Genomic DNA, 25,212 nt, shown 5'->3' on the forward strand with positions numbered 1-25,212 from the left:
ATTGAAGCTGAGAAGCTAAGGCAGTTATTGAGTTAGGGGTTGTGTGTATATCACTTGTACTGTTTCATTGATTGATGTACGATATGTATTAGAAAGATTCTAAAGAGTTTACTAAAACGTTGTAATTTTCATTCGTCGAGAAAAAGGATGAGATTCATTACCAGCCATGGCATTCACAAGAGCCATAAACGCGAAGCTTTCGCTCTTGTCGTTCTTCGACAGCGTGACAAGATCTCGGAAGCAATTTTTTTTCCACCGGTGATCTCTTGCACAAAATTCTTACATTGAAAAATGCATTCAGAGAGCAAAGCAGTTTTTTATAATTTGTGCCTTTGTTTTTTTTTTTTTTTTTTTTTTTTCTTGGTCACTCTATAGACCAGCCAACAGACTAAATACGAATGGCCATAAATTTGATGCCCTGATAAAGATTTAAATAAATAAAATGAATAGATCAAACAAAAAATTAGTCAAATAAGTCACCGAAAGTCTAAGAATTGCTAAATAATCAATTTTTTGTAATTTTTTTGTAAATAACCACCTCAACATTAAAAAATACATCTATTTTGGGGTTTTTTTTTTGTATTTTTTAGTGCCGTAAATAAGGTGACTATTTACAGAAAATTTACTAAAAATTGGTTATTATACAAAAGATAATAAGCTTACCGTGAGTGATTTTGCGAGTGGATTTGAAGTTCGAGATTCTGATAGGATTAATCCCATAACCACAACAGCTATTCAGGTCTAAACTCATCTCTAATTGGACTCTGAATAACAATATCAATTGTTATTTAAAAAAAAAAAAACGAATCAGACAAAAGCTTCAAGCTTTACGAATAGAAATAGGACTTTCAAGGTCAGACAGAGAGAGAATGAGAAGTTTCAGACATAAAAGAAGAGATTCAATTAACTTAGGTTAACCTTTAACCGAAAATTTAGGTTAAAGGTTAACCGTTTAACCGATTTTTTTTAATTAGGTTAACCGAAATTAACCGAATTAACCGAATTATTTTAATATATTTTATTTAATATTTAAATTTATTTAAGAAATTAATGCCTTTAATTTCATTATAATTAAATTAATTAGTAAATTGATATAATTAATTTTTAAAAAATTATTATAAATTCGTATATAAATTTTAATAAATTTCAGTTTAACTAAATTAAATTTTGTTAATAGATATTATTAATTATAATTAAAGTTAAATTAATTAATTTAATTTGAAAAATAATATATTTTATTTTTTTTATTTAATAAGTCTTATAATCTAGGTTAACCTAGGTTAACCGAAAATTAACCGGTTAAAATTAACCGAACGGTTAATTTTAACCGAAATCGCGGTTAAAATTAACCGTTCGGTTAATTTTAACCGGTTAATTTAGGTTAAAAAATAAATAAAAAAGATTAGTTTAACCGAATTTGCATCTTTATTCAGACATCCAATTTCCCTTTTCTTTCTTCCAAGTTTTCCTGGGCTTTTCTAAGCACTCTGAAGAGAGGCAAAATTAGATTATTATTTTTTTTCTGAGTTGGTTTGTGATTATTGATTATTAAAAAAATCATAATTGTTGGTAGTCACTAACAGTCAAGTGAATTCTTTGTAGCCATGTATACGTCAACAACGAACGTCCAATTTGAGTAAAACAGCAAGTACAAAGGCAGAACAAATGGTAGGAAAAATAAATGAACAAAAAAACCAAAACTTAAAAGCACAAAGTTTGTGTTACCTAGCATAACTTAGTTCGTGATTTCACGCTCACTTCAAAGAGTGAAATAGTGGGTACAATCCTATTACCTGTCATAAAATAAAATAAAATAAAAACGAACATAGGCCTAAAAACCTAGCATAACTTTAATTAGTGGATATCTAAGTGCAAGAGAGGAGAGTGTGTGTGGGTTAACCCTTAACCCTTCACACGCGCCGCCGCCGTCGAGCCGAGTTTGGCGGGGCTCGGGCTCGGGTTCGGGTTTCCGGAATTGTCTCGATCTCGGGCGTTCTTTTTATTGCAAAGTTCAATTTGGTTTCTATCCATCTTCTCCAATTTGGTTTTTTCCAGTTCTAAGGTTTAGCCGGTTTTTATTTGTAATTTGTTATTTCCGTTTCATTTTCCTTCCATGCAATTTGTCTTGTATTTTCGTCAATATTGATATAATATTGCTAATACTATTAAGGTCTAAACTCATCTCTAATTGGACTTTGAATAACAATATCAATTTTTTATTTTAAAAAAAAAAGAATCAGACAAAAGCTTGAAGCTTTACAAATAAAAATAGGACTTTCAAGAGACATCCAATTTCTCTTTTCTTTCTTCCAAGTTTTCCTGGGCTTTTCTAAGCACTCTATAGAGAGGAAAAATTAGATTATTAATTTTTTTTATTTATTTTTGAGTTGGTTTGTAATTATTGATTATTAAAAAAATCATAATTGTTGGTAGTCACTGAACAGTCGAGTGAATTCTTTGTAGCCATGTATACATCAACAACAACGGACGTCCAATTTGAGTAAAACAGAAAAGTACAAAGGCAGAAAAAAATGACAGGAAAAATAAATGAACAAAAAACCAAAACTTAAAAGCACAAAGTTTGTGTTACCTATCATAACTTACTTCGTAATTTCACGCTCACTTCAAAGAGTGAAAGTAGTGGGTACAATCAATTACACGCTCACTTCAAAGAGTGAAAGTAGTGGGTACAATCAATTACACGTTCACTTCAAAGAGTGAAAGTAGTGGGTACAATCCTATTACCTTTCATAAAATAAAATAAAAACGAACAGAGGCCTAAAAACGGCATAAAAAAACCTATAAAAGTACGACAATGCAAAATATCAAAAAGGTAAAATATATGTTGGTTTATTTGAATTTAAAAAGACTTGAATAAAATAAGTTTCCAATATACTCTCACAAAAAAAATTCGTGTAGCATAATATTTTTTTTTTTGTGTTTTTTTTTTTTTTTTGTGTATGATAACTTCGCATATTAATTTTTTTTTTAAGTAAAATCTGTAATCTAATGAATTTAAAAATAATTATAATTATTTGAAATTAGTTGAAAACAAAATAGTCAAAAGCCCTTGGGAATCTCATTACTCGGTCAGTGAGGCGAGGACTTCTTCACTAGAGTCGCTTGGAAAGAAAGTTTGTGATGGGTCCATCGATGTTCGTTTTTGGAAAGATCCCTGACTATTCAAAGATCCTCAATCTCCTACACACATAATTTCCAAAAACTGTTTAAGCTTTATTGAGAACTCAGGTTAGCCAAATTGCTCTGAAATTAAATACCAATAGTAACAACTAGCTTCATTATACATATTGTTACATTTGTTGTGAAAATGGAAATATATGTCAATGTCCTACACATATAATTTCCAATAAATGTTTTAGCTTTATTGAGAGCTCAGGTTGGCCAAATTGCTCTGAAATTAAATACCGAATGTAACAACTAAAGATGCAAATTCGGTTAAACTAATCTTTTTTATTTATTTTTTAACCTAAATTAACCGGTTAAAATTAACCGAACGGTTAATTTTAACCGCGATTTCGGTTAAAATTAACCGTTCGGTTAATTTTAACCGGTTAATTTTCGGTTAACCTAGGTTAACCTAGATTATAAGACTTATTAAATAAAAAAAATAAAATATATTATTTTTCAAATTAAATTAATTAATTTAACTTTAATTATAATTAATAATATCTATTAACAAAATTTAATTTAGTTAAACTGAAATTTATTAAAATTTATATACGAATTTATAATAATTTTTTAAAAATTAATTATATCAATTTACTAATTAATTTAATTATAATGAAATTAAAGGCATTAATTTCTTAAATAAATTTAAATATTAAATAAAATATATTAAAATAATTCGGTTAATTCGGTTAATTTCGGTTAACCTAATTAAAAAAAATCGGTTAAACGGTTAACCTTTAACCTAAATTTTCGGTTAAAGGTTAACCTAAGTTAATTGAATCTCTTCTTTTAGTAACAACTAGCTTAATTATACATTGCTACATTGGTGGTGAAAATGGAAATATACAGTACTAGAATTTTTAATTCCTGAATTTTCAATGGGATTATTGGGAACGACATACACAGGTCGGGAATGAAACGTAGCACTTTTTAAAAATAATTATTAGCAACTAAGCCACATCTAATTTATTGCTGGTTAAATAGGCCAATATTTGATTAATAATAATTAATTACTAACTGATTTTATTAACAATAATTAATTGGCAATTTTTCTTAAATGATTTCCGCTCATTACTTGTCAATGAGAGAAAGTTATCTAGGAAAAATTGTCAATCAATTTTTTTATCGAATCAATGGCTAATTAACTATAATTAATCAAACATTGGCTATTATGCAAATTTAATTTTTTTTATATAACTATATAATTATAGAACTTTTTATTATTTATTTATATTTTTAACAATAATTAAATATGCAAATAAATCTTTGTTTAAAATAAGCATAAAACTCAACTGAAAAAAGAAAGCTACAACTCCAAATATAATTTCATTACGAAGGGGTACATTAACATCAAACATTAGCCAAACATACATCGGATTTTAAAATACAATGAAAACAGAGGCACTGAAAAAAAAAAACACAAAGGATATATACTAAGAGAAGTGAAACACACAGATTAATATTAATCTTTAAGTGATCGGTGAGCGCGACATTCTGCGGTTCGGCCTAGCTCTCATACGTCGTCGCTCTGCCAGAATCCATTCAGAACTCCAGCTAAGTTTGCCGTCGGAGAACAGCAACACGTATCCGATGGATATCCCGATCACAAAGCCGCTTGCAAAACCCATCACCACTAATTTCCAAATACTGAACCCACTTGAATCGTCATCATCATTTTTCGGCTCGAGATCAGTTGGTGCCGATTTTCCGCCGCAAGTTTCAGACATAGGAAACCCACACAAATCGAGGTTTCCGATGTAGGAATCGTTGGTGAAGGTGTTGAACTGGTTGCCGATGGGGATCGGGTCCCGTGAGACGGTTGTGTGAAAGGTTCAAGAATTAAATCCCGGGTATGTCCACCAACTCAGAGGGAATGTGACCAACAAGCTGTTTCTCATGGACGACGGGATCGAACCTCTGAGGGAATTGTGAGATAAGTTGAGACCCTTCAGTGATTCAAAGCTTCCCAACTACAGAAGGAATCTCTCCCGTGGAGTTATTAACGGAAAAATCAAGGACCCTGAATATGATCAAGATTCTAATCAGCTCAATGTCTGAGCCTTTCATGGACACCACCGTGGAATTTTGATAATATTGGCCGTCATTCCTTGTTGCTCCAACTTAGCTCGAATCAGCGCTTTCTAGTCCCACCGGCATAACTTGGGACTTCTCAAAGTATCTGATTGGAAGATCTCCGGTGAACTTGTTCCTGGACAAATCCATAATTATCAGCTTTGGGAATGAAAACTTGGCCGCGGTATTTTCTATCGGGCCGTGAAACCTGTTGGCCCTTAGGACTAAGACCTGTAAATCTGGTAAAGATTCGAGCCAATTGGGGAACGTGTCATTCAGCAGATTGTTTCCAAGGTCGAGAGTTTCGTACAGTTTGGCAGAGATATTGGCAACGCACCTTCAAACTGGTTCCCGTTAAGATGGAGACTGGTCAACTCGCTTTTCCTTGAAAACACCAGTGAAATGGATCCCTGGAATTTGTTCCTTTGGAGATAAAATATTTCAAGACTATCACTGATGTTTCCCATGCACCAAGGGATTGTGCCACTCAACTCGTTGTCGGATAAATCGAGCATTATGAGGCTTTCCATGGAACAAACTGACTCTGGGACTCCTCCCGTTAAACTATTTTTTTGGATATAAGCAAGTATGGGTTGTTCAGTGCAATCGGACAAGAACTTGAAAAAAAGTTGGAACTGAGACCGACATAGACAACGTTATAGCCGATGTTCGCTGAGACGGTCCCGTGAAGTTTGTTCGCCTTTAGACTCAAGATATAAAGATTACTTAAATTCAACATGCACCGAGGAATTTTGCCGCTTATGATGTTGTGCGACAAATCGAGATTGTGAAGTGATGTCGAGTTGCAAATGGAAAGCGGAATTTCTCCTGATAACAAATTATTTGTTGTGAAAACGGAATAGTTCAAGAATTGCACCATGGAAGTTTTGGTCTATGTATGTAGGTAAAAGAGTTGTAAATCCTAAGTCAAAGACAATAGGTCGGCTGAACAAAGATCTAGAGAATTGAACTTTTTAAGCATTGAAATACCTCCTAAAGCAAACGTACCTTTGAGACTATTTGATGAAAGATCCAGCTTCATGAGATTCGGTTGCCGAAATATTGATTTTGGGATGACACCTTGCAGTTGATTCTCCCCCAAGGAAAGCCTGGTCAACGGAGTGGTTTTAAACTCACTGATCTCACCGGAGAATTGGTTTTCAGAAAGGTCCAACAACTCCAAGAGCGGAAGCGCATATATCCACAGTTCAGAGTGAGCTCTGTCAGGTTCAGAGTGAGAGATTTGATTGTTGCTCCATCGACTCGGGTGCGGTGGATGGGTCGTTCCGTTAAAAGATCCATCCATAGCTGAGAGAGAAGAGAGTGCTGTAAAGAACATTAAAAGACAGACCGACGACGTGCAACACTCCTCGCTCGCGTCCCCAATGGTTTGTGCCACTAGAAAATGAGTGTTAAATAATTGAATCTGTATAAAAAAAAAAATTAAGCACTTCCTAAGCGGACTAAAAGGGTGTTACCTTAGAAGTAGCTACCTACGCGAGAAGAGTGGCGAGCACTGGGGTACTACAAGGCGAGGCAGCTAGAGCAAATGTGAGCCCGGCTAGATATGCTTGCCCGCCTTTTTTCAATTCATTTTAAAAAAATCGTATCATTTTAAGGTATATAAATACATGTATATTTATAGGTAGGAGATTAAGTTGGGGTCAAAGGGCGATTGAGAAGTAACCGAGGGGAAATTCGCAGCAGCGGACCGAGCATCGAAATTGTCGAAGAAAGAAGGCAGTCGTAGCTCGATTATCTGCGTGACAACGTGAAGATCGGTATGTTAGGCAATTATTTTATATAAATAAGAAGAGAGTGAAAGAGAAAGTTAAGACAATGTTAGGCAAATTTCTTCGAATCGTAAATCTTCTCAACTATAAACCGATATCTCCAACGCCGAAAATAGGAGCCCTCCGAAGATATCTCCAACGCCTCCATCGGACAGAGTATAAACCGATTCCAAATTTTCCTAATTCACATATAAAGAGAGATTTATACCCATATAACACACATTCTTTACCGAAAGGAGATCAACACCGAATATGCTTAAAAATGGAATGAAAGAAAGAAAAGGAAATGAGAGTAGTTCATGTTCTAACCGCCTTTGATACATCCACCGCAGCCAAATTCGCTACTGTAAAAATTATATACATAGAACTTGTTACAATCATCTAGTATGAATTAGAAAGGGAAAAATATATTTACAAATAATCTACAGATTTTTTTTCCAAGTTATCATCAACATAGCCAAAAACAAAAATTTCTTATCAAGATTCTAAATTGCAAAGAGTTCACTAGAATGTTGTAATTTTCATTCTCGATTTGGAATTAATTACCAGCCATGGCATTTACAAGACCATAAAGGCAAAGCTTTCGCTCTTGTCGTTCTTCGACAGCGTGGCAAGATCTCGGTAGCAATCCTCTTCCACGGGTGATCTCTTCTCCAACGATGATGATGCCATCGGCACAAAATGCTTACCTTGAAAATTGCATTTTCAGAGAGCAAAATAGTTGATTATAAACTGTGCCATTGCATTGAGTTGCTAAGTAAAAGATGAATCTAAACTCTATTCCTTTTATATAAAAGGGAAAATAACACATTTATACCCTGTGTTTTAGTGAAATGTCGAGTTTAACCCTCGATTTTCAAAAATGTCGAGTTCATACCCTCTGTTTAACTAAAATGACGAAATTATACTCCCAGTTTAACTAAAATGACGAAATTATACCCTGAAATGAATAACAGCGTCACAAATCTCTCTTTCATTGATATTAACTCTTATATAAGAAAAACCAAATCAAATCTAAATCAGTACCCTAACTTCCAAATTTTCAATTTTGAAATAAAAATAACCTTAAATTGAAATTAAATAATAAAACTCATACCTTCTAAGAAATGAATTCATTCCGTGTTCGAATTGTAACTCTAAATCCTGGATTCTCTGTTTGAATATGCGATTTTGATGACTATCAACTATCGATGTTTACCCACTTTGCCTCTTTCTGTGTTCTTCACGATTAAGAGATTGTTGTTTATTTTTTAGTTTTTAAATAAATTACATATATGGCGCGAATGAATAAAGATAATTGGTGTTTATATATAAATATTATAGTCAACGTTAATGAAAAGTCAATAAAAAGAATATTCGTGACACTGTTGTCTATTTCAAGGTATAATTTCGTCATTTTAGTTAAACAGATGGTATAATTTCGTCATTTTAGTTAAACAGAAGGTATGAACTCGACATTTTTGAAAACCGATGGTTAAACTCGACATTTCACTAAAACACATGGTATAAATGTGTTATTTTCCCTATATAAAACTTGTACAAATAACTAATATTCATTATTTACACATCTGGTTAACAGACTGAAAAAACAACAGAATTATTTCAATTTATAAAGAAAAGCCATAAATTTGATGGCCTGTTAAATAATTAAATAAATAAGACAAAGAGATAATAAGCTCACCGTGAGTGATTTTGCGAGTTGGTTTGAGGCTCGAGATTCTGAGAGGATTTATCCCATAACTACAACAACTATTCAGGCCTAAACTCATCTCTAATTGGACTCTGAATAACAATCTCGGAAGAAAAATAAAATTAGTCAGACAAAAGCTTCAAGCTTTACGAATCGAAATATGCCTTTCAAGGTCAGACAGGGAGAGATAACTTAAGCTTCAGGCATACCCAAGATCTCTTTTTCTTGCTTGGGAGTTTTCCTGGGTTTTCTAAGCACCCAAATGAGAGGCAAACTCAGACTTTAGGGGTTGGTTTGTGATTTTTGACTAATATTGAAAAGTCAAAATTGTTAGTAGTCAGTGAACAAGCCAAGTGAATTGTTTCTAGCCCTTCAAAAAAAAAAAAAACACATATACATTAACAACAGACCCCAATTTGAGAAAAAACAGAAAAGTACTGAAAATCAAAACGACAAAGGCTTAAAACGACATACAGAAGCTATAAAAGTAACGACAAAGCAAAATTTCAAAAGGAATTCTCTCGTGTTTGTTTCCAAATTAATGTTATTTTTTGTGTGTAAAATTTTATAAAATCGTGGAACATTTTCTTAGAGAAAAACAACGAAGGATATATGATTTATAATTTAAAGGAAAATTGACACATCTATTGGTAGTAGGGGTGTAATCGGGGTTGGGTTAGTCGGTTTTATCATGTGCTATCAATCCCAACCGCTATAACTAATTTTTCAGTTTTAAAACTCAAACCAACCCAATTGAAAGGTAAAACCAAGCCAAACCAACTCGAAAATAATCGGGTTGGTTTGGATTGGTTTTTTCGGATTATAATTCTTGACAAATGACGTTATAACTCGAATGAAAATCATATATATATATATATATATATATATATTATATCTAGAACGTTTTGTCAAATAAAATCAAAATTTTACTTACCTTTAGAAAATTTACGTATTGAAATTAAAAAGCATATTTTTATATACTAAATTTTTATGTAGTCGCAAATAATAAAGTATAATACTGAATATTTTTTTAACTTAATTATAATATTATTAGAAAAATGATATTTTTTTAATAATTGTATATATAAAATATTTGCAATCTAAATTTTTTTAGATAATTAACACTATCGGGTTGGTTTGATTCAACCCGATCTCACGACTATAAAAAACTAAACCAACCCGAAACAATTGCGGTTTGGATTGGTAACAACCCAAACTTCATCGAGTTTTAATGGGGCGGTTTAAAAAAGAGTGCGGTTTGGTTTGGATGATCGGGTTGTTCAATTTGGCGGTTTTGATGAACACTCCTAATTGGTAGATGTGATATATATATATATATATATATATATATATATATATATATATATATATATCAAAATCAGTCAAACTCATATTTAAACATTTTTATTAGTAGACTTATCGTTCAATAACAAAAATACTATTTTTTTTCTAAACCTAATTTTTCACTCATCTCTCTCTCTCTCTCTCTCTCTCTCCTCTCTCTCTCTCTCTCTCTCTCTCTCTCTCTCTCTCTCTCTCTGGGTGCCCACTTTGATACGAATTAAAATCATGTCTCTATTTCGTGATGTCACCAAATATGTCTAACAATTATAGTGACAATGTGGATTATACCAATGTAATACAATTAGATGTGCAATGGTAAAACATGAAAGTAAAACACACAAAAATGATAACCGAGTTCGAAAAATGATACCTAGTGAAAAGAAAATTTACTAATCAATGGTATGAGAATTACACAATGGTCTTAATTGAATAATCCACCCTTCAATGTCAATTTCTTAAATCTACCATTATATTTAAATTTTAGGCTCCCCTGAATCTGAATCCTCTCAATTCCACTCAAATCACTCAACAAGTGTTTGATCCACATTTGTAATGATACGTGATCTTTAAATTTTCACAATAAACAAACTCAACCTCAATCACTCACAAATAATTGTTCGAACAAGACTTGGGTAATTGCATGTGTTCGGTCGCCAATGGCACGAACCCAAAGTCGCCGGGCCATATTTGGCGCAACACATGCGTTCGGTCGCCTATGACACGAACCCAAAGTCGCACATGCGTTCGGTCGCCTATGACACGAACCCAAAGTCACCGGGCCATACCCGGCGCAACACACATGTTCGGTCGCCTATGGCACGAATCCAAAGTCGTCGGACCATACCCGGCGCAACACATGCATTCGATCGCCTATGACACGAACCCAAAAGTCGTCGGGCCATACCCGACGCAACACATATGTTTGGTCGCCAATGGCACGGACACGAAGCCCCCGGGCCATGCCCGGCGCGACATCTTTCGGCCGCCAAATGGCACGAAGCAATGTCGTTGGGCCACTTCTAATGCGATAGCCAAAATTTGGCACGCCAAAATCGTCGGCCTAACCCGACGTGCCGATATCGCCATTCAATATGGGTCGGTCAACTGTAGCAAGTTGCCCTTGGCAGCGAAAGCTTAGCAATGCCTGACCAGGCACGAGCACCACCCACCTCAAACGCTAGATGACGACGAGTCATAACGCTAGACGAGTGGAGAATGAATCCCGACTAGGGACTCAAACTTGCCGAAACTATTGGCAAGGGTACAAGTCCTTCGAGTCATAGCGGCTTCCGCAGAAGGCACATACGAGCAAAATCACTCAAAACGAGATAGCATTCGACTTGAAAGCAAAAAATATCTCATGAATAAAAAGAGCGACCGCTCTGAATAAAAAAAGTATGCGCTAAATGCAAATGCGCTGAAACACAATGAAATCCTGAAAAAGGAAAAGCAAAGCGCTAAACATACGCTCTATATAAATAAAAAGCCACTTGGCTCACAACGCACCTTCATCAAGACGGGGAAACAAGGTGTTGAAGAAGTCGAAGTTAATCCCCCGGGGCTCGTTCTCGGTTGCGGTCGCCTCCCGACATTCCACCGCCCCGGCTCGGCGGGCCTCCTCGATTATTTTTGGGTTGGTTTGATTTGGTTTTACCTTTCAATCGGGTGGGTTTGAGTTTTAAAACTAAAAATTAGTTGTAGCGGTTCGGATTGATAGCAATAGCACATGAAAAAACTGACTAACCAAACCCGATTTCACCCCTATAATTAGCTTCCTATGGGCATAATATTTTCTTTTTATACGAGTCTAACTATTGTCACAATTCCTTGCTAAGATTTCGTAGAAGAACGCCACAAATTAATTATTTGCAAATAAAATCAAAAGCGTATCTTAAAAAAAAAACAGAAGTTGCGCAAAATACTCATTAAATCAAATCCTGTGTGATCTCTAAACATGCTAACATATTTTTCCACGATGTTAGTAACATACCTAAGGACATCTTGAAAGAGTTTTTTTTTTAAACTACAAATTAACCAATCAGTGTAACAACAATTCCTAGTTTAAAATAAGCATAAATCTCCCCATGAAAATGAAACCTAAAACTCCTCAATTTCAGTACAAAAGGATACGTAAACATCAAACATTAGCCAAACACGACAATTTAAAATATAACACACAAGATATATATTTAAAGAACCAAAACACAGAGATTAATATTTCATCTTAATGATTGTTAAGCGAGTAATTCTTCGGTTTGGCCTAGTTGTTGTGCGTCATCTCTCTCCCGGAATATGTTCATAAAACCAAATATTTTTCCCATAGGAGAACAACACGCATCCGAGTGAGGTCTCAATCACAGAACTGCTTGCAAAACGTATAACCACTATTTTCAAAGTACTTAACACACTTGAATCATCATCGTCTGCCTCGAGTTCCGTTGTCGGCGATTGGTGTCAGAAAATATTACTAATAATATGTTTTATATATGGACAATCTGAAAAATAAATAAATAAATAAATTTGTAATTTCAGAAAACTAATAAAATAAAAACGATTGACATAATATGGAAAGCAAATACGAGATTAAAAAAAAAACCCGGCTGGATAAATTAACCTTAACCAGAATGAACAAACATTAGAAGGAAAAAAAAGGATCATCGAGGCCGGTTGCATGGTTTCCTTGAAAGTTTTTATCACCTTCCTAGTGGTGTTTGATTTAAATTTAATAAGCGAAAAGCCTTCCCTGATACAACAAAAAGTGACATGTCCAACTCCGGCGAATTAGAACCACAGCCAAAATCTACCACGACGATAAAGGAATAGAAAAAGGACTCGAAAAGAAGAGAGTTTTCTTTAGAACGTTTTGTATATAGATAAGGCTGGTAATGCTTTAAACATTGAGCATTAAAGCTCGATCGTGCCCTTAGTAGTGTGCATTGATACGAACGTTACAGCTGTTAGTAATTCCTATACACTCCTGAAAGCTTATGGAAATAATCGGATGATTTTATTTCTTATGAGAAAGCCCCTTAAATAGAGGTTACACGGTATGGTTACAAGGAGATATACAAATCTCGGTATTAACTCCTAAATATATGCAAAATCAGGAAACTAAGGAAACTAATTATCTACAGGATAATATCAAATCTTTGACCGAGTAAATGCTATAATAAAATCCTAATCTAACCGATTCCTTCACTCCCCCTCAAGTTGGCAAGTATATATCATACATGCCTAACTTGGAAATCATCTTTTCAAACATTGGTCGAAACAGTCCTTTTGTGAGAACATCCGCAGTTTGCTCGGTTGTTCCTACAAATGGGATACAAATGACGCATGCGTCCAGTTTTTCCTTTATAAAATGCCGATCCACTTCAATATGCTTCGTCCGACCATGTTGAACCGGATTGTGAGCAATACTTATTGCATCTTTGTTGTCACAGAATAACTTCATTGGCAATTCAATCTTTAGCTTCAATTCTTCAAGGACTCTTCTTATCCACAGCAACTCACACACTCCATTAGCCATTGATCGGTATTCGGCCTCAGCACTACTCCTTGCCACCACACTCTGCTTTTTGCTTCTCCATGTTACTAAGTTGCCCCAGACATACGTACAATACCCGGAAGTAGATCTTCGATCCACATCCGACCCTGCATAGTCGGCATCGGTGAAGGCTTCAATTCCCCTGTCTTCTCCTTTTTTTGAATATGAGACCTTTTCCGGGGCAGCTCTTTAGGTAGCGTAGTATTCTGTTGGCCGCTTCAAGATGTTCCTCAAATGGACAGTGCATGAACTGGCTTATCATACTTACCGCAAAGGCAATATCTGGCCTCGTGTGTGATAAGTAGATTAGCCTGCCTACCAGACGTTGATATTGCTGTGTGTTGACCGGAACCCCTTCCTTGATATTTCCCAGCTTCAAGTTCGGATCTATTGGTGTATCTGCAGGCTTGCACGCACTAATTCCAGTATCTTGAAGTAGGTCGAGGATGTACTTGCGCCGCGAAGCTGAGATTCCCTTCTTTGACCGAGCAACTTCCATTCCCAGAAAGTATCGCATCTCTCCCAAGTCTTTTACTTCAAATTCTGTAGCAAGTTTCCTTTTCAAAGCCTCCATCTCGATCAAATCATTCCCTGTGAGAATTATATCGTCCACATAAACAATCAGAATTGGCACTTTACGGTCATTTGAGTGTTTTATGAAGAGGGTATGATCCGATTGAGATTGCTTGTATCCTTGTCGTTTCACGAATTGAGTAAATCTGTCAAACCAGGCCCTCGGAGATTGCTTCAGCCTGTATATGGCTTTCTCCAATTTTCATACTTTGGAACCGAACTCATCTTCAAATCCCGGAGGTGGACTCATATAGACTTCTTCTTCTAGCTTCCCATTGAGGAAAGCGTTTTTTACATCTAGCTGTCTAAGAGACCAGTCCATATTAGCGGCAATGGAGAGCAAGATTCTTACTGTATTCAGCTTTGCAACTGGGGCAAATGTCTCCATGTAGTCAATGTCGTAGGTTTGAGTATACCCTTTTGCAACCAGTCTCGCTTTGTACCTTTCTAAACTCCCATCGGCATTGAACTTGGGTGTAATACCCATCGGCAGCCAACAACCGGTTTCCCACGAGGCAACTCTTCAAGCCTCCATGTTTGATTATTCTCAAGTGCATTCATCTCCTCCATAACAACCACCTTCCATTTGGGTTCAGATAGGGCTTCCTGTATACTTTTAGGAATGACAAGAGAAGACACATTTGTGGTGAAGGTATTGAAGGACACCGATAGACGAGTGTTAGAGACATAGGAAGACATAGGATATAGAGGAGTCATAGTACAAGACCTTTTTTCTTTTCTTAGAGCTATAGGGAGATCGCTTTCTAGGATTTCTTTACCTTTTTCATTAACCACTTCCGGCTCGGATTCATGATCTACTGTAGGAGCGATGACAGCCTCTATTTCTTGATTCCAGTTCCTCTTCGTATAAAATTTGTCAAAAGGACTTAAAATCTTCCTCTTTTTTATTTTACCAGATTCACTTTCTTCATTTATAATGTGAGGTTGTTCACTTTGACTTTCATGATCATTAATTTGATCAGTAAGTTCCATATTATAATTAGGATTCATTTCACCATCTTCATTATTTTTTAAAAAATCACCCATTTCATCCGTTTTTAGAAAATCTAACTCTAGACACTTTAAATTTGCATCTTCATTATGATTCTCCCCCTGAAGATAACTATCATAAAAAGCTTCATTTTCAAAGAAAACAACATCCATGGTGATAAACATTTTTTTAGTTGTTGGATCAAAACATTTATATCCTTTTTGAGTAGGTGGAACTCCTAAAAAAACACATTTTTTTACCTTTTGGATCGAGTTTACTTGCTGTCCGATTAGGATATTTAATAAAAACAGTGCATCCAAAAATTTTCAATGGCATGGAGTTAATGGTTCGAGAGTTAGGAAAATATTTTTGAAAAACATCTATTGGAGTTTTAAAATCCAATATTTTAGAGGGCATGCGGTTAATAAGATATGTAGCATGAAGTAAAACATCTCCCCAAAGATATTTTGGAATTTTAGTTGAGAACATAAGAGTTCTCGTAACTTCAAGGAGATGTCTATTTTTTCTTTCCGCAATACCATTTTGAGCTGGAGTATCAATACATGAACTTTGGTGAATGACACCTTTTCAACAAAAAAGTTTTGTAAACTTTTTGAAAAATACTCTCGACCATTATCACTCCTCAACATTTTAATTTGTGCATTGTATTGAGTTTGAACCATGTTAATTTTTTTTTTTAAATGGTTTCAACCTCACTTTTTTCTTTTAGCAAGTAAACCCAACTTATTCTGGTATGGTCATCAATTATAGTCATAAACCACCTCTTCTGATTTGATGTAGATACTCTAGATGGTCCCCAGATATCACTATGAATTAGTGTAAATGGAGACATATGAGTATAAATCCGACTAGGATAATTACTTTTATGATGTTTAGCTAAAGCACAAATTTCACAATGAAAAGAAGAAAGGTGTTTATTTATAAAAAGATTGGGATACAACTTTTTTAAATAAGAAAAACTAGGATGTCCTAGTCTAAAGTGTTGTAAATACACTTCTTTATTATCCGGGAAAGAAAAAATTTGAAGACAAGAAGCCTTTTGACCTATTTTATTCATGGCTGATCCATCTTCTAAGAAATAGAGTCCATCATGCTCCTCAGCATTGCCAATCGTCCTCCCCGTTGTTAGTTCCTGAAAAACGCAAGAATCAGGTAAGAAGTAGGCACAACAATTAAGCTCTTTGGTAATTTTGCTCACTGAGACAAGATTGCAAGCTAGGTTGGGAACATGAAGGACTTGTGATAAGGAGATGGAATCAGATATTTTTATTTTTCCTGTCCCTGCAATTGGTGAAAGAGAACCATTTGCAATTTTTACTTTCCTATTTCCCGCACAAGGTTTATATGACAAAAAAGGCTTGAATTTGAGGTCATATGATCTGTGGCACCCGAGTCTATAACCCAAACATTATTTTCTTTAGAGCAAAGATAAGAGGATAGACGACCTGCGAAGGAACACGAGGGAATATCAGAGTTAGAGGCTTTTTGTGTGGTTTGTAGCATCTTTAGGATCTGATCTATCTGAGCCTTAGTGAATGGTGGCTGCTCGGAGTTGGCTGACTGCTCTTGAGAAGTATCGGCCATATTAGCTTGAAGAGCTCTCTCTCTCTTCGTCTTGTATCCCGCTGGCTTGCCATGAATCTTCCAGCAGGTCTCTTTTGTATGCCAAGGCTTCTTGCAGTGTTCACACCACAGTTTCTTCTTCTCCTCGTTTCCGTGTGTAAACAAAGCAGATGTCTCCGGAATCTGATCGCCAGTTCCTTCAGTGCCACGCATGATCTTTCTTTGATTTTCTTCGATTCGGATTTTAGAGAAGACTTCTCGGATAGAGGGCAGCGGTCTTCTACCAAGAATTCTTCCCTTCACCTCATCAAGATCACGATTCACACCTGTTAAAAAGACATAAACCCGGTCATTTTCCTCACGCTTTTTTTACCGAGTGCAATCTGCTGTACTCTCCCATGTGTCATCACTGTATTGGTCCAGCTCCTGCCACAAAACCATCATCTCATTATAATAGGTAGTCACGTCTCGTCCTCCCTGCCTGGATTGCCACAGTTTCGTCTTTAATTCGAAGACTTGTGAGGCATTCTCTCGGTCAGAGTACGTCTCTCTGATTGAGTCCCAGATCTCTTTGGCCGTCTTCAGGAACATGTGTGGCTTGGCAATTGAGGCTTCCATTGAATTGAGAAGCCATGCCATGACCAGTGAGTTCTCCGACCTCCAGGTGGTGTATCCATCGTCTCCTTCCTTTGGCTGCTTGGTTTCACCTGTCAAGAGGCCGAGCTTTCCTCTCCCATCAATCGCAAGCTTGACGGACTGAGCCCACTCTAGATAATTATGCCTGGTAAGTCTATGCCCGGTTATGAGCATAGACGAATGGACGGCTGATGAATGGGATGTTTCCATATTGATGATTTGGGTAATAGAGGGAGAGGTATTTTGTGTTTTAGGGTTGGCCGATTTTTCCATAAGGAGTATGCTCTGATACCATGAAAGCTTATGGAAATAATCGGATGATTTATGAGAAAGCCCCTTAAATAGAGGTTACACGGTATGGTTACAAGGAGATATACAAATCTCGGTATTAACTCCTAAATATATGCAAAATCAGGAAACTAAGGAAACTAATTATCTACACGATAATATCAAATCTTTGACCGAGTAAATGCTATAATAAAATCTTAATCTAACCGATTCCTTCAACTCCATAATATTTTTGTTATCACCATCTACGAAATCCCATGCACACTCTTGAATTTTCTGAGGAGCAAGGCCTAACCATCCCTGGCTATCATTACTGTTGCGCATAACATACTGGTCCTTCCAATTTAGCCTAACAACAAACTCATTGGCATAGCTAGACCACTCCGTTTGTTCAATTCCACGTTTGTAAAACTTGCACCTGAAAGAGAGATGTGCACAGGTCTCTATTTCCTTTTCGCAGCTTCTGCAAAGAGAGGGTAAAAAGAAATACCACCATAGCACCAAAAAAGCCCCAAATTGAAATAGTTCGTGGCGATTCTCTCCATAAGAATTACTTGGCGTGTTCACGAAGCTTCCACAACCTCTCATTAGATTGGTGAAATCAAGGTTCAAAATATCGGCGATATGTAGGGATATATCATCGATATATTGTTTTTTTTAAGTCTCGGTAAAATATCATTAATAAACGTTACCGTTTTATAAAATATCGGCTAAAATCGCGATATATCAAAAATTAAGCCAAAATATCGGCTAAAATCGGCAAAATATCGTCCAGATATAAAAAAAAATTAGTCAATCCATGGACGTGGGCCGAATTCACTATTAATAGAGCAGACTCAATGAAATTAAAAATGCCCGTTCAAGTGAGGATTATGGAAGAAAATATGGCTCTTTATATAGTGTTTTGGAATGAGAAAATTGGTTCTTCACAAACAATGTGAGACTTTTTTTTTTTTTTTTTTTTATTTTTTATTTTTTTTTTTTTATCTTACTTGCTTTGCTTTTGTGATGTTTTGCTATAAATTTATATACATTTGTAATATATACATATTAATATATAAACATATATATATATACATACTATATAATAACGTGTAATCTATATATATATAGAGACAATGTTAATAACGTATTATATATATATATATATATATATATATATATATATATATAATATCTATACAAATAGACTAAATAATTAAATATATAATATTGTTCCTTTTTATTATTTTAAAGAATATTTGTAATGTAATAGAAAAATATTATATGAAAAAAATTATTTTATTACATTTTTTTAATATTGAGAAAGTAATGTAAATATAAATCATGTATATCTATAAGAAAAAAGTTATAGATATATTTTAAATTTGATTGTTTTATTATAAATTTAAAAATATAAATAGTGGTACATATTTTATTATATTTTGTTATAAGATTTTTGTCGATATCTCCGTCGGTAATCGATATATCATAAATATATCAACGATATAATCGAGAGTCGGTATTGAAATTGTTATAATATATCTGTTGATATATCCGTTGATACTCAATATATCCGTAAAATCAGAACCTCGGTATGGATATCGGTATCGATATTTTAAATCTTGGAGTGAAATAAAACAATTAAAGCACAAAACAAAAGCAAAAAATTCAGATGCAAGAATTATGTCCTCATAAACACATGTTATCTCGCAAGGTATGATGAAGAATCGCTTCACAATTGAGAAACAATTCTTTAACACAACTTTACCTATCTATTAATTATAGGTTCATGATCAGTAGGTGACTGTTATATTCCTTTTTTTTCTTCACATTATTGTACTTAAATCTACTGTCTAATTCTTAGTTTAAAAGTAAACATATATACATCTCTACAGGAAAATGAAAGCTAAAGCTCCGGATTCAATATCGGTATGAAAAGATACAGTGACATCAAACATTAAGTAACCACACAAACAAGAGACTTTAAAGTACCAAGAAAACAGACACCATGACATTGGACTTTGGAAAACAAATGACAAATATTTAGAGAAGTGAAACACACACATTAATATTACATCTTAACTGATCGGCTAGCGAGCAATTCTTCAGTTTGGCCTTGCTCTCCTACGTCGTGGCTCTCTCAGAATCCGAATAGAAATCCAGTTAAGTTTGCCGTCGGAGTACAGTAACATGTATCCGAGCGAAATCCCGATCACAAAGCCACTTGCGAAACCCATCACCACTATTTTCCAAATACTTATCCCACTTGAATCATCATCATCATCATCATCGTCGTCTGGCGCGAAATTCGTTGGCGGAGATTGACCACAAGTTTCAGACATCGGAAACCCACACAAAGCGAGGTTTCCGATGTAGGAATCATTGGTGAAGGTGTTGAATTGCTTGCCATTGGGGATCGGTCCCGTGAGACGGTTGTGTGAGAGGTTCAAGAATGAAAGCCAAGGTATGTTAGCCAACTCTGCGGGAATACGACCAACAAGCCGATTGGATGAGAGATCTAGCCACTCGAGGTTGGTTAGGTTTTGCATGGACGATGGAATCGAACCACCGAGGGAATTGTAAGAAAAGTTGAGACCTTTGAGTGATTTAAGTTTCCCAACGACCGACGGAATCTCTCCTGTGAAGTTATTGGCGGAGAAGTCGATGATCGTGAACATGATCCGGATTTTCACAAGCTCAAACTTTGAGCCTTTCATAGACACCACAATAGAATCTTGATATCTAATATATGAATTGAATTGTTTTCCAACGTAGCTTGCCTCGTTGCTTCTTGGTTCTGTCTGCATAGCTTGGAAGTTCTGAAAGTATTTGATAGGAAGTTCTCCGGTGAACTTGTTCTCGGACAGATCCATGATTATCAACTTCGGGAACGGAGACTTGATCGTGGCATTACCTATCGGACCGTGAAATCTGTTGGCTCTCAAGACCAAGACTTGTAAATCCGGTAAAGATTCAAGCCAGTTGGGGAACGTGTCGTTTAGCAGATTGTCTCCGACGTCGAGGATTTCGAGTTTTGTACAGCTTTCCGGAGATCTTGGAAACGCACCTCCGAACTGGTTACCGTTCAGATGGAGACTACTCAACTGGTATTCCCCTGAAAACACCAATGAAATGGATCCGTGGAAATTGTTGTTTTGGAGAGAAATTGTTTCGAGATATTTGCTGGTGTTTCCCATGCACCAAGGGATTGTGCCACTCAACTTGTTGTCGGATAAATCCAGCATTATGAGGCTTTCCATAGAACAAATCGACTCTGGGATTCCTCCCGTAAAATTGTTTTTCGATATAAACAAGAATCGGTTGTTCACTGGAATTGGACAAGGACCTGAAAAAAAGTTGGAACTGAGATCGACGTAAAGAACGCCATCGCCGATGCTCGTTGAGACGGTCCCGTGCAGGTTGTTCCCTCTTAGAGTCAAGTCAACAAGACTACTCAAATTTGACATGCACCTAGGAGTTTTGCCGCTTACGAGGTTGTGCGACAAATCGAGTGTCCGAAGTGATGTCATGTTGCAAATGGAAAGCGGGATTTCACCTGAAAACAAATTATTTGCTGTAAATAGGAATAGCTCCTAAACTGTTACATGGAAGTGGGTATATGTATGAAAGATAATAACAATAGAGTCCAAGTCAAAGACGATAGGTGATGACGTACAGTGACCGATGGGTCACAAAAAAATATTTTATAGCTAATTATTTTCAAGTAAACTAAATATCAAAACGTAAATAAAATATCAATATTCATAATTTAAAAATAAATAATTCACAATTTAAAATTTAAAGGTGTAGAAAAAAGAATGAAGTTGATTTGAAGGTGTAACAAAAAAATTAAGTTGATTTGATTAAAAATTAAATAAATAAAATTAAAAATTCAAATATAAAAAATATTATGAACAAATAAAATGACTAAACACTATGACCTCTTTCTATTTATTAGCTACCTGGAAACTAAAAAAAAACTGAAAATATAGCTTGGTTTCACATCAAAATCTATTTTTGAAACTTTAAAACGCAAACTAAATTTTTATTCTAGTACATACATAATAATATAAAATGTTCAGAATTAAACTTTTTAAGCAGTGAAATACCTCATAAAATCCAAAGTACCTGTGAGACTATATGATGAAAGAGTCAGGTCCGTGAGATTCGGTTGCTGAAATATTGATTTCGGGATGACACCTCGCAGTTGATTCCGCTTCAAGGAAAATTGGGTCAACGAAGTGGTGTTAAATTCACCTATCTCACCGGAGAATCGGTTTGAGGAAAGGTCCAAGTTTTCCACATACGGAAGCGCATATATCCACGGCGGTATGGGACCCTCGATTGAGTTATTACCCAATCTTAGAACCAACAGATTTAGAGCAAGTCCAAGTCCAGTCATCGATGAAAAATTGTTGTATGAAAGATCCAATGAAGCGAGGGTCTTGGAGTTGGACAAGTTGAGTGGAATATGGCCGCTGAGATTATTGCTGGACAGATCGAGTGTTTGGAGGACCGGAAAAGAAGGAAAAAAGTGACTGGGCAGTGGGCCATGTAAATTGTTGTATGAAAGATCCAATGAGGCTAGGCTCTTGGATTTGGACAAGTTGAGTGGAATATGGCCTCTGAGATTATTGCCGGACAGATCGAGTGTTTCGAGGACCGGAAAAGAAGGAAAAAAGTGACTGGGCAGTGGGCCATGTAAATTGTTGTATGAAAGATCCAATGAGGCTAGGCTCTTGGAGTTGGACAAGTTGAGTGGAATATGGCCGCTGAGATTATTGCCGGACAGATCGAGTGTTTCGAGGACCGGAAAAGAAGAAAAAATGTGACTGCGCAGTTCACCTTGCAACCGACAGTTACAGAGCTGGAGCAGCGTCAGCGAAGATGAGAGGCTCGTCAGCATGGCCGGCGGCACGGACGACAAGTCACATCCGTCCAACCTGAGTTCAGCGAGGTTGGTCAGGTTCAGAGCGAGCGCTTCGAACGCTGTTCTGTCAATTCGGATACGCTTTGAACTATAATTTGAATCAGGGCGATCGTATAATTTGAACCATAAGCGGAGGCTCTTGAGTCGGCGGAGGGAGAAGAGGGTGCTGTTGGAGCTGAGGATGTCCGGGCCTGGGTGTAATACCAGATAGATGACGTGGCCTGTGGCTGGATCGCATTTCACCCCGAACCACGTGCAACAATCCTCGCTGGCGTTCCATTTGGCGTTGTGGCTGATGTCGATGCTGAGCAGAGCGGAGCTCTCTTCCGGACTGCATCGTGGCTGAGCCGACGTCGCAAGGAATGTGGTCAGAGATTGGAGACATAGTAATAATACTAACAATAATAAATTCAACGCCAACATTTCTCTAATTTTGATTTCCTTCTCTCTCAATTTTGAAATGAGCGTGCTTGCTTTTCTTTACATGATTTACTAAGATTGGATGACCACATACATAAAACATATATATAGTGTCTGTACGCCTAGTTACAGGTTTGGAACATGAAAATTTCCTGCCGTGTGAACAAATGTGAACAAGAAGGTAAAACCAGGATAGAGAGAAACAAAATCTTGAATAAAAATAACTTATCCAATAATTTATTTTAAATATAACCATCAACTATATCAAATATACCAAATAGAGGGAAAAAAGATGAAATTATGTATAATGGCGCATGTATAAAAGTTAGACTATTTGTATAAATAAATTAAATTAAAGTAGAAAATTAGCTAGTGAATATAGATTTTTCTAAAATATTCAAGTAAATATTCTGTTCCGTACATGTTTGGGTGCGTTAATTTTTTGCTTTTGTTTTTGAAAAGTGAGTTTATTGGACAAGATTACATTATATATTAGCAGTACAAACGCATGTGATATTATTGACCAAGATTACGTGATTTAGTACAGAAACATTAAGCTATAAGGGACATGCATTTGTGTAGCTGATAAAACTCGAACTCAGGACTTCGTATGTATAAATTCTAGTATATATTCTTCATACTACATTTTACACCCTTCAAGCGAAACGACAGTGTCGTTTATGTACAAGATAATAAAGATATCTGTATATGATCGAATGCATCATTCGTAAGGATTCACATGATCGTTTTTACATCAAATTATTGTGATCTGCCACGTACATTGGAATCTTGGTCTTCCTGACCTTTCTTTTTTTTTTCTTTTTTTTTTTCTTTTTCTTTTGAATTTTTCTCTTCTTTGGCCCATTGCCTCGTAAACGACATAAACACTTTCTTAACGATCTAAACTTTTCCCTACCTATAGTTCAATCTTGTCTGCCTTTAGTATAAGATATATCATCGTCTTTTCCTTGCTTAGATGTTTATCTTCTCTGTTTTTTCATATATCTTTTCTATCTTTTATCCATGCACCTTTTGTTACCCAAAAAGAAATAAAAGATGAATACAAAATTAGAAAACTATTCCTTAATTCTATTATCTCTCCTAATCTTTCCTTCCCTGCTCGTCTAAACATTTGGATATTTTTTTTTCTTATATTACCACATCAAAATTTAAAATGCATATTTAAAGCTGTGTATTGTAATGAAAATATAGCTAATATAGGACAAAATTTAGGAAAGCAGATTAATGCAGTCATTGTTAATTAATATGATAATTTTTGGTAAATATATGTTCGTAACTTGAGTTAGATATCATGACTAAAAATAATTTTTGATAGCGAAAGGTTTAAATATTGTTTCTCATTACAAACAAACATAATATATATATGTATATATATACATATATATATAAGCAAGCCTTCATAAGTACATATTATTAGCTTAATATATTTGTCACTATTATATTTATATAGGATTATTTTTAGTCTTTTATTTACTTGGTTGTATTAGGGTTTATATACCCAAATTATTGTATATCCCATTTAAGAACGTCCGATGCAGTGGAAAAGGTATATACTTTTTTCTCTTTAAAAGAAAAAGAGCTTTGTTAATATAAGGCACAGCCAAATGTACCTGATGATTGCCTTGGAGTGTATTTTGAGCAAAAAGATTGTATTGTGAGAGACAGACACTTGTAAGTTGTAACTGCCCTGTGAGTGACGCTTTTAATATGTACAAGTTTTAGCAATGCGGTACGCGTACGAATTATTGTAGGATATTAGACTGATAATAATAAATTCAACAGCAACATTTATCTAATTTTGATTTCCTTCTCTCTTAATTCGAAATGAGCGTGCTTGCTTGCTGTGTATATTAGGGCGTTGTCCCAAGTCCTTGATTTTCTTTGGCTGGTGATAAGTGAGATTCATTCACACTTATCTATGACTCTTAGATAAGAATCGAAGCTTGTTCTTAATGTTTTTGATACTATTTTGTACTTTTTATTGCATTTTCAGGTTTGAGAGAGTATGAGAAGGTTGTGGTGCGAAAACGGGCTGGATCGGAGCTAAATCGAGCAAGTTATGGTCATTTGAAGTCAAGTCAACAAAAGTCAACGACGGTCAATGGAGTCAACGTTTCTCGAGAGGCGCGCCGCGCCCTGGTGCCAAAATTT

At 35.5% G+C, this 25,212-nt stretch overlaps 2 protein-coding genes and 2 long non-coding RNA genes across 8 annotated transcripts; all 4 read right to left on the bottom strand.

Moving 5' to 3' along the window:
- Positions 1–4,482: 4,482 nt before the first annotated feature.
- On the bottom strand, positions 4,483–7,019 carry LOC149398252 (uncharacterized). Of its 5 annotated transcripts, none has more exons than XR_016296940.1 (4): positions 6,950–7,019; positions 6,741–6,841; positions 6,271–6,660; positions 4,483–6,090 (listed from the first exon to the last, which is right to left on the bottom strand). It is a non-coding gene; the product is annotated as an uncharacterized LOC149398252 (long non-coding RNA). The 5 variants fall into 5 exon arrangements; XR_016296942.1 differs by lacking the exon at positions 6,950–7,019 and having other exon boundaries at positions 4,483–5,398; positions 5,600–6,090; positions 6,741–6,943; XR_016296941.1 differs by lacking the exon at positions 6,950–7,019 and having other exon boundaries at positions 4,483–5,501; positions 5,600–6,090; positions 6,741–6,943.
- A 140-nt stretch (positions 7,020–7,159) lies between these two features.
- On the bottom strand, positions 7,160–9,050 carry LOC149398253 (uncharacterized). Its single transcript, XR_016297244.1, has 4 exons — positions 8,737–9,050; positions 7,602–7,744; positions 7,365–7,399; positions 7,160–7,234 (listed from the first exon to the last, which is right to left on the bottom strand). It is a non-coding gene; the product is annotated as an uncharacterized LOC149398253 (long non-coding RNA).
- A 7,268-nt stretch (positions 9,051–16,318) lies between these two features.
- LOC149398254 (uncharacterized) lies at positions 16,319–17,630 on the bottom strand. Its single transcript, XM_089614528.1, has 3 exons — positions 17,177–17,630; positions 16,667–17,110; positions 16,319–16,353 (listed from the first exon to the last, which is right to left on the bottom strand). The coding sequence occupies exons 1-3, from the start codon at positions 17,628–17,630 to the stop codon at positions 16,319–16,321; spliced, it is 933 nt and encodes a 310-aa protein (XP_089470654.1).
- A 1,933-nt stretch (positions 17,631–19,563) lies between these two features.
- LOC149398255 (uncharacterized) lies at positions 19,564–23,043 on the bottom strand. Its single transcript, XM_089614529.1, has 2 exons — positions 21,819–23,043; positions 19,564–21,246 (listed from the first exon to the last, which is right to left on the bottom strand). Exons 1-2 carry the CDS (start codon positions 23,041–23,043, stop codon positions 19,796–19,798), a joined length of 2,676 nt encoding a protein of 891 aa, XP_089470655.1. The 3' UTR covers positions 19,564–19,795.
- Between the last annotated feature and the right edge of the window lie 2,169 nt (positions 23,044–25,212).

The sequence above is a fragment of the Urtica dioica genome, chromosome 5, assembly GCF_054948205.1.
Source record: "Urtica dioica subsp. dioica isolate 48M chromosome 5, U.dioica_male_clone48M_v1_H2, whole genome shotgun sequence".
NCBI classification, from domain to species: Eukaryota; Viridiplantae; Streptophyta; class Magnoliopsida; order Rosales; family Urticaceae; genus Urtica; species Urtica dioica.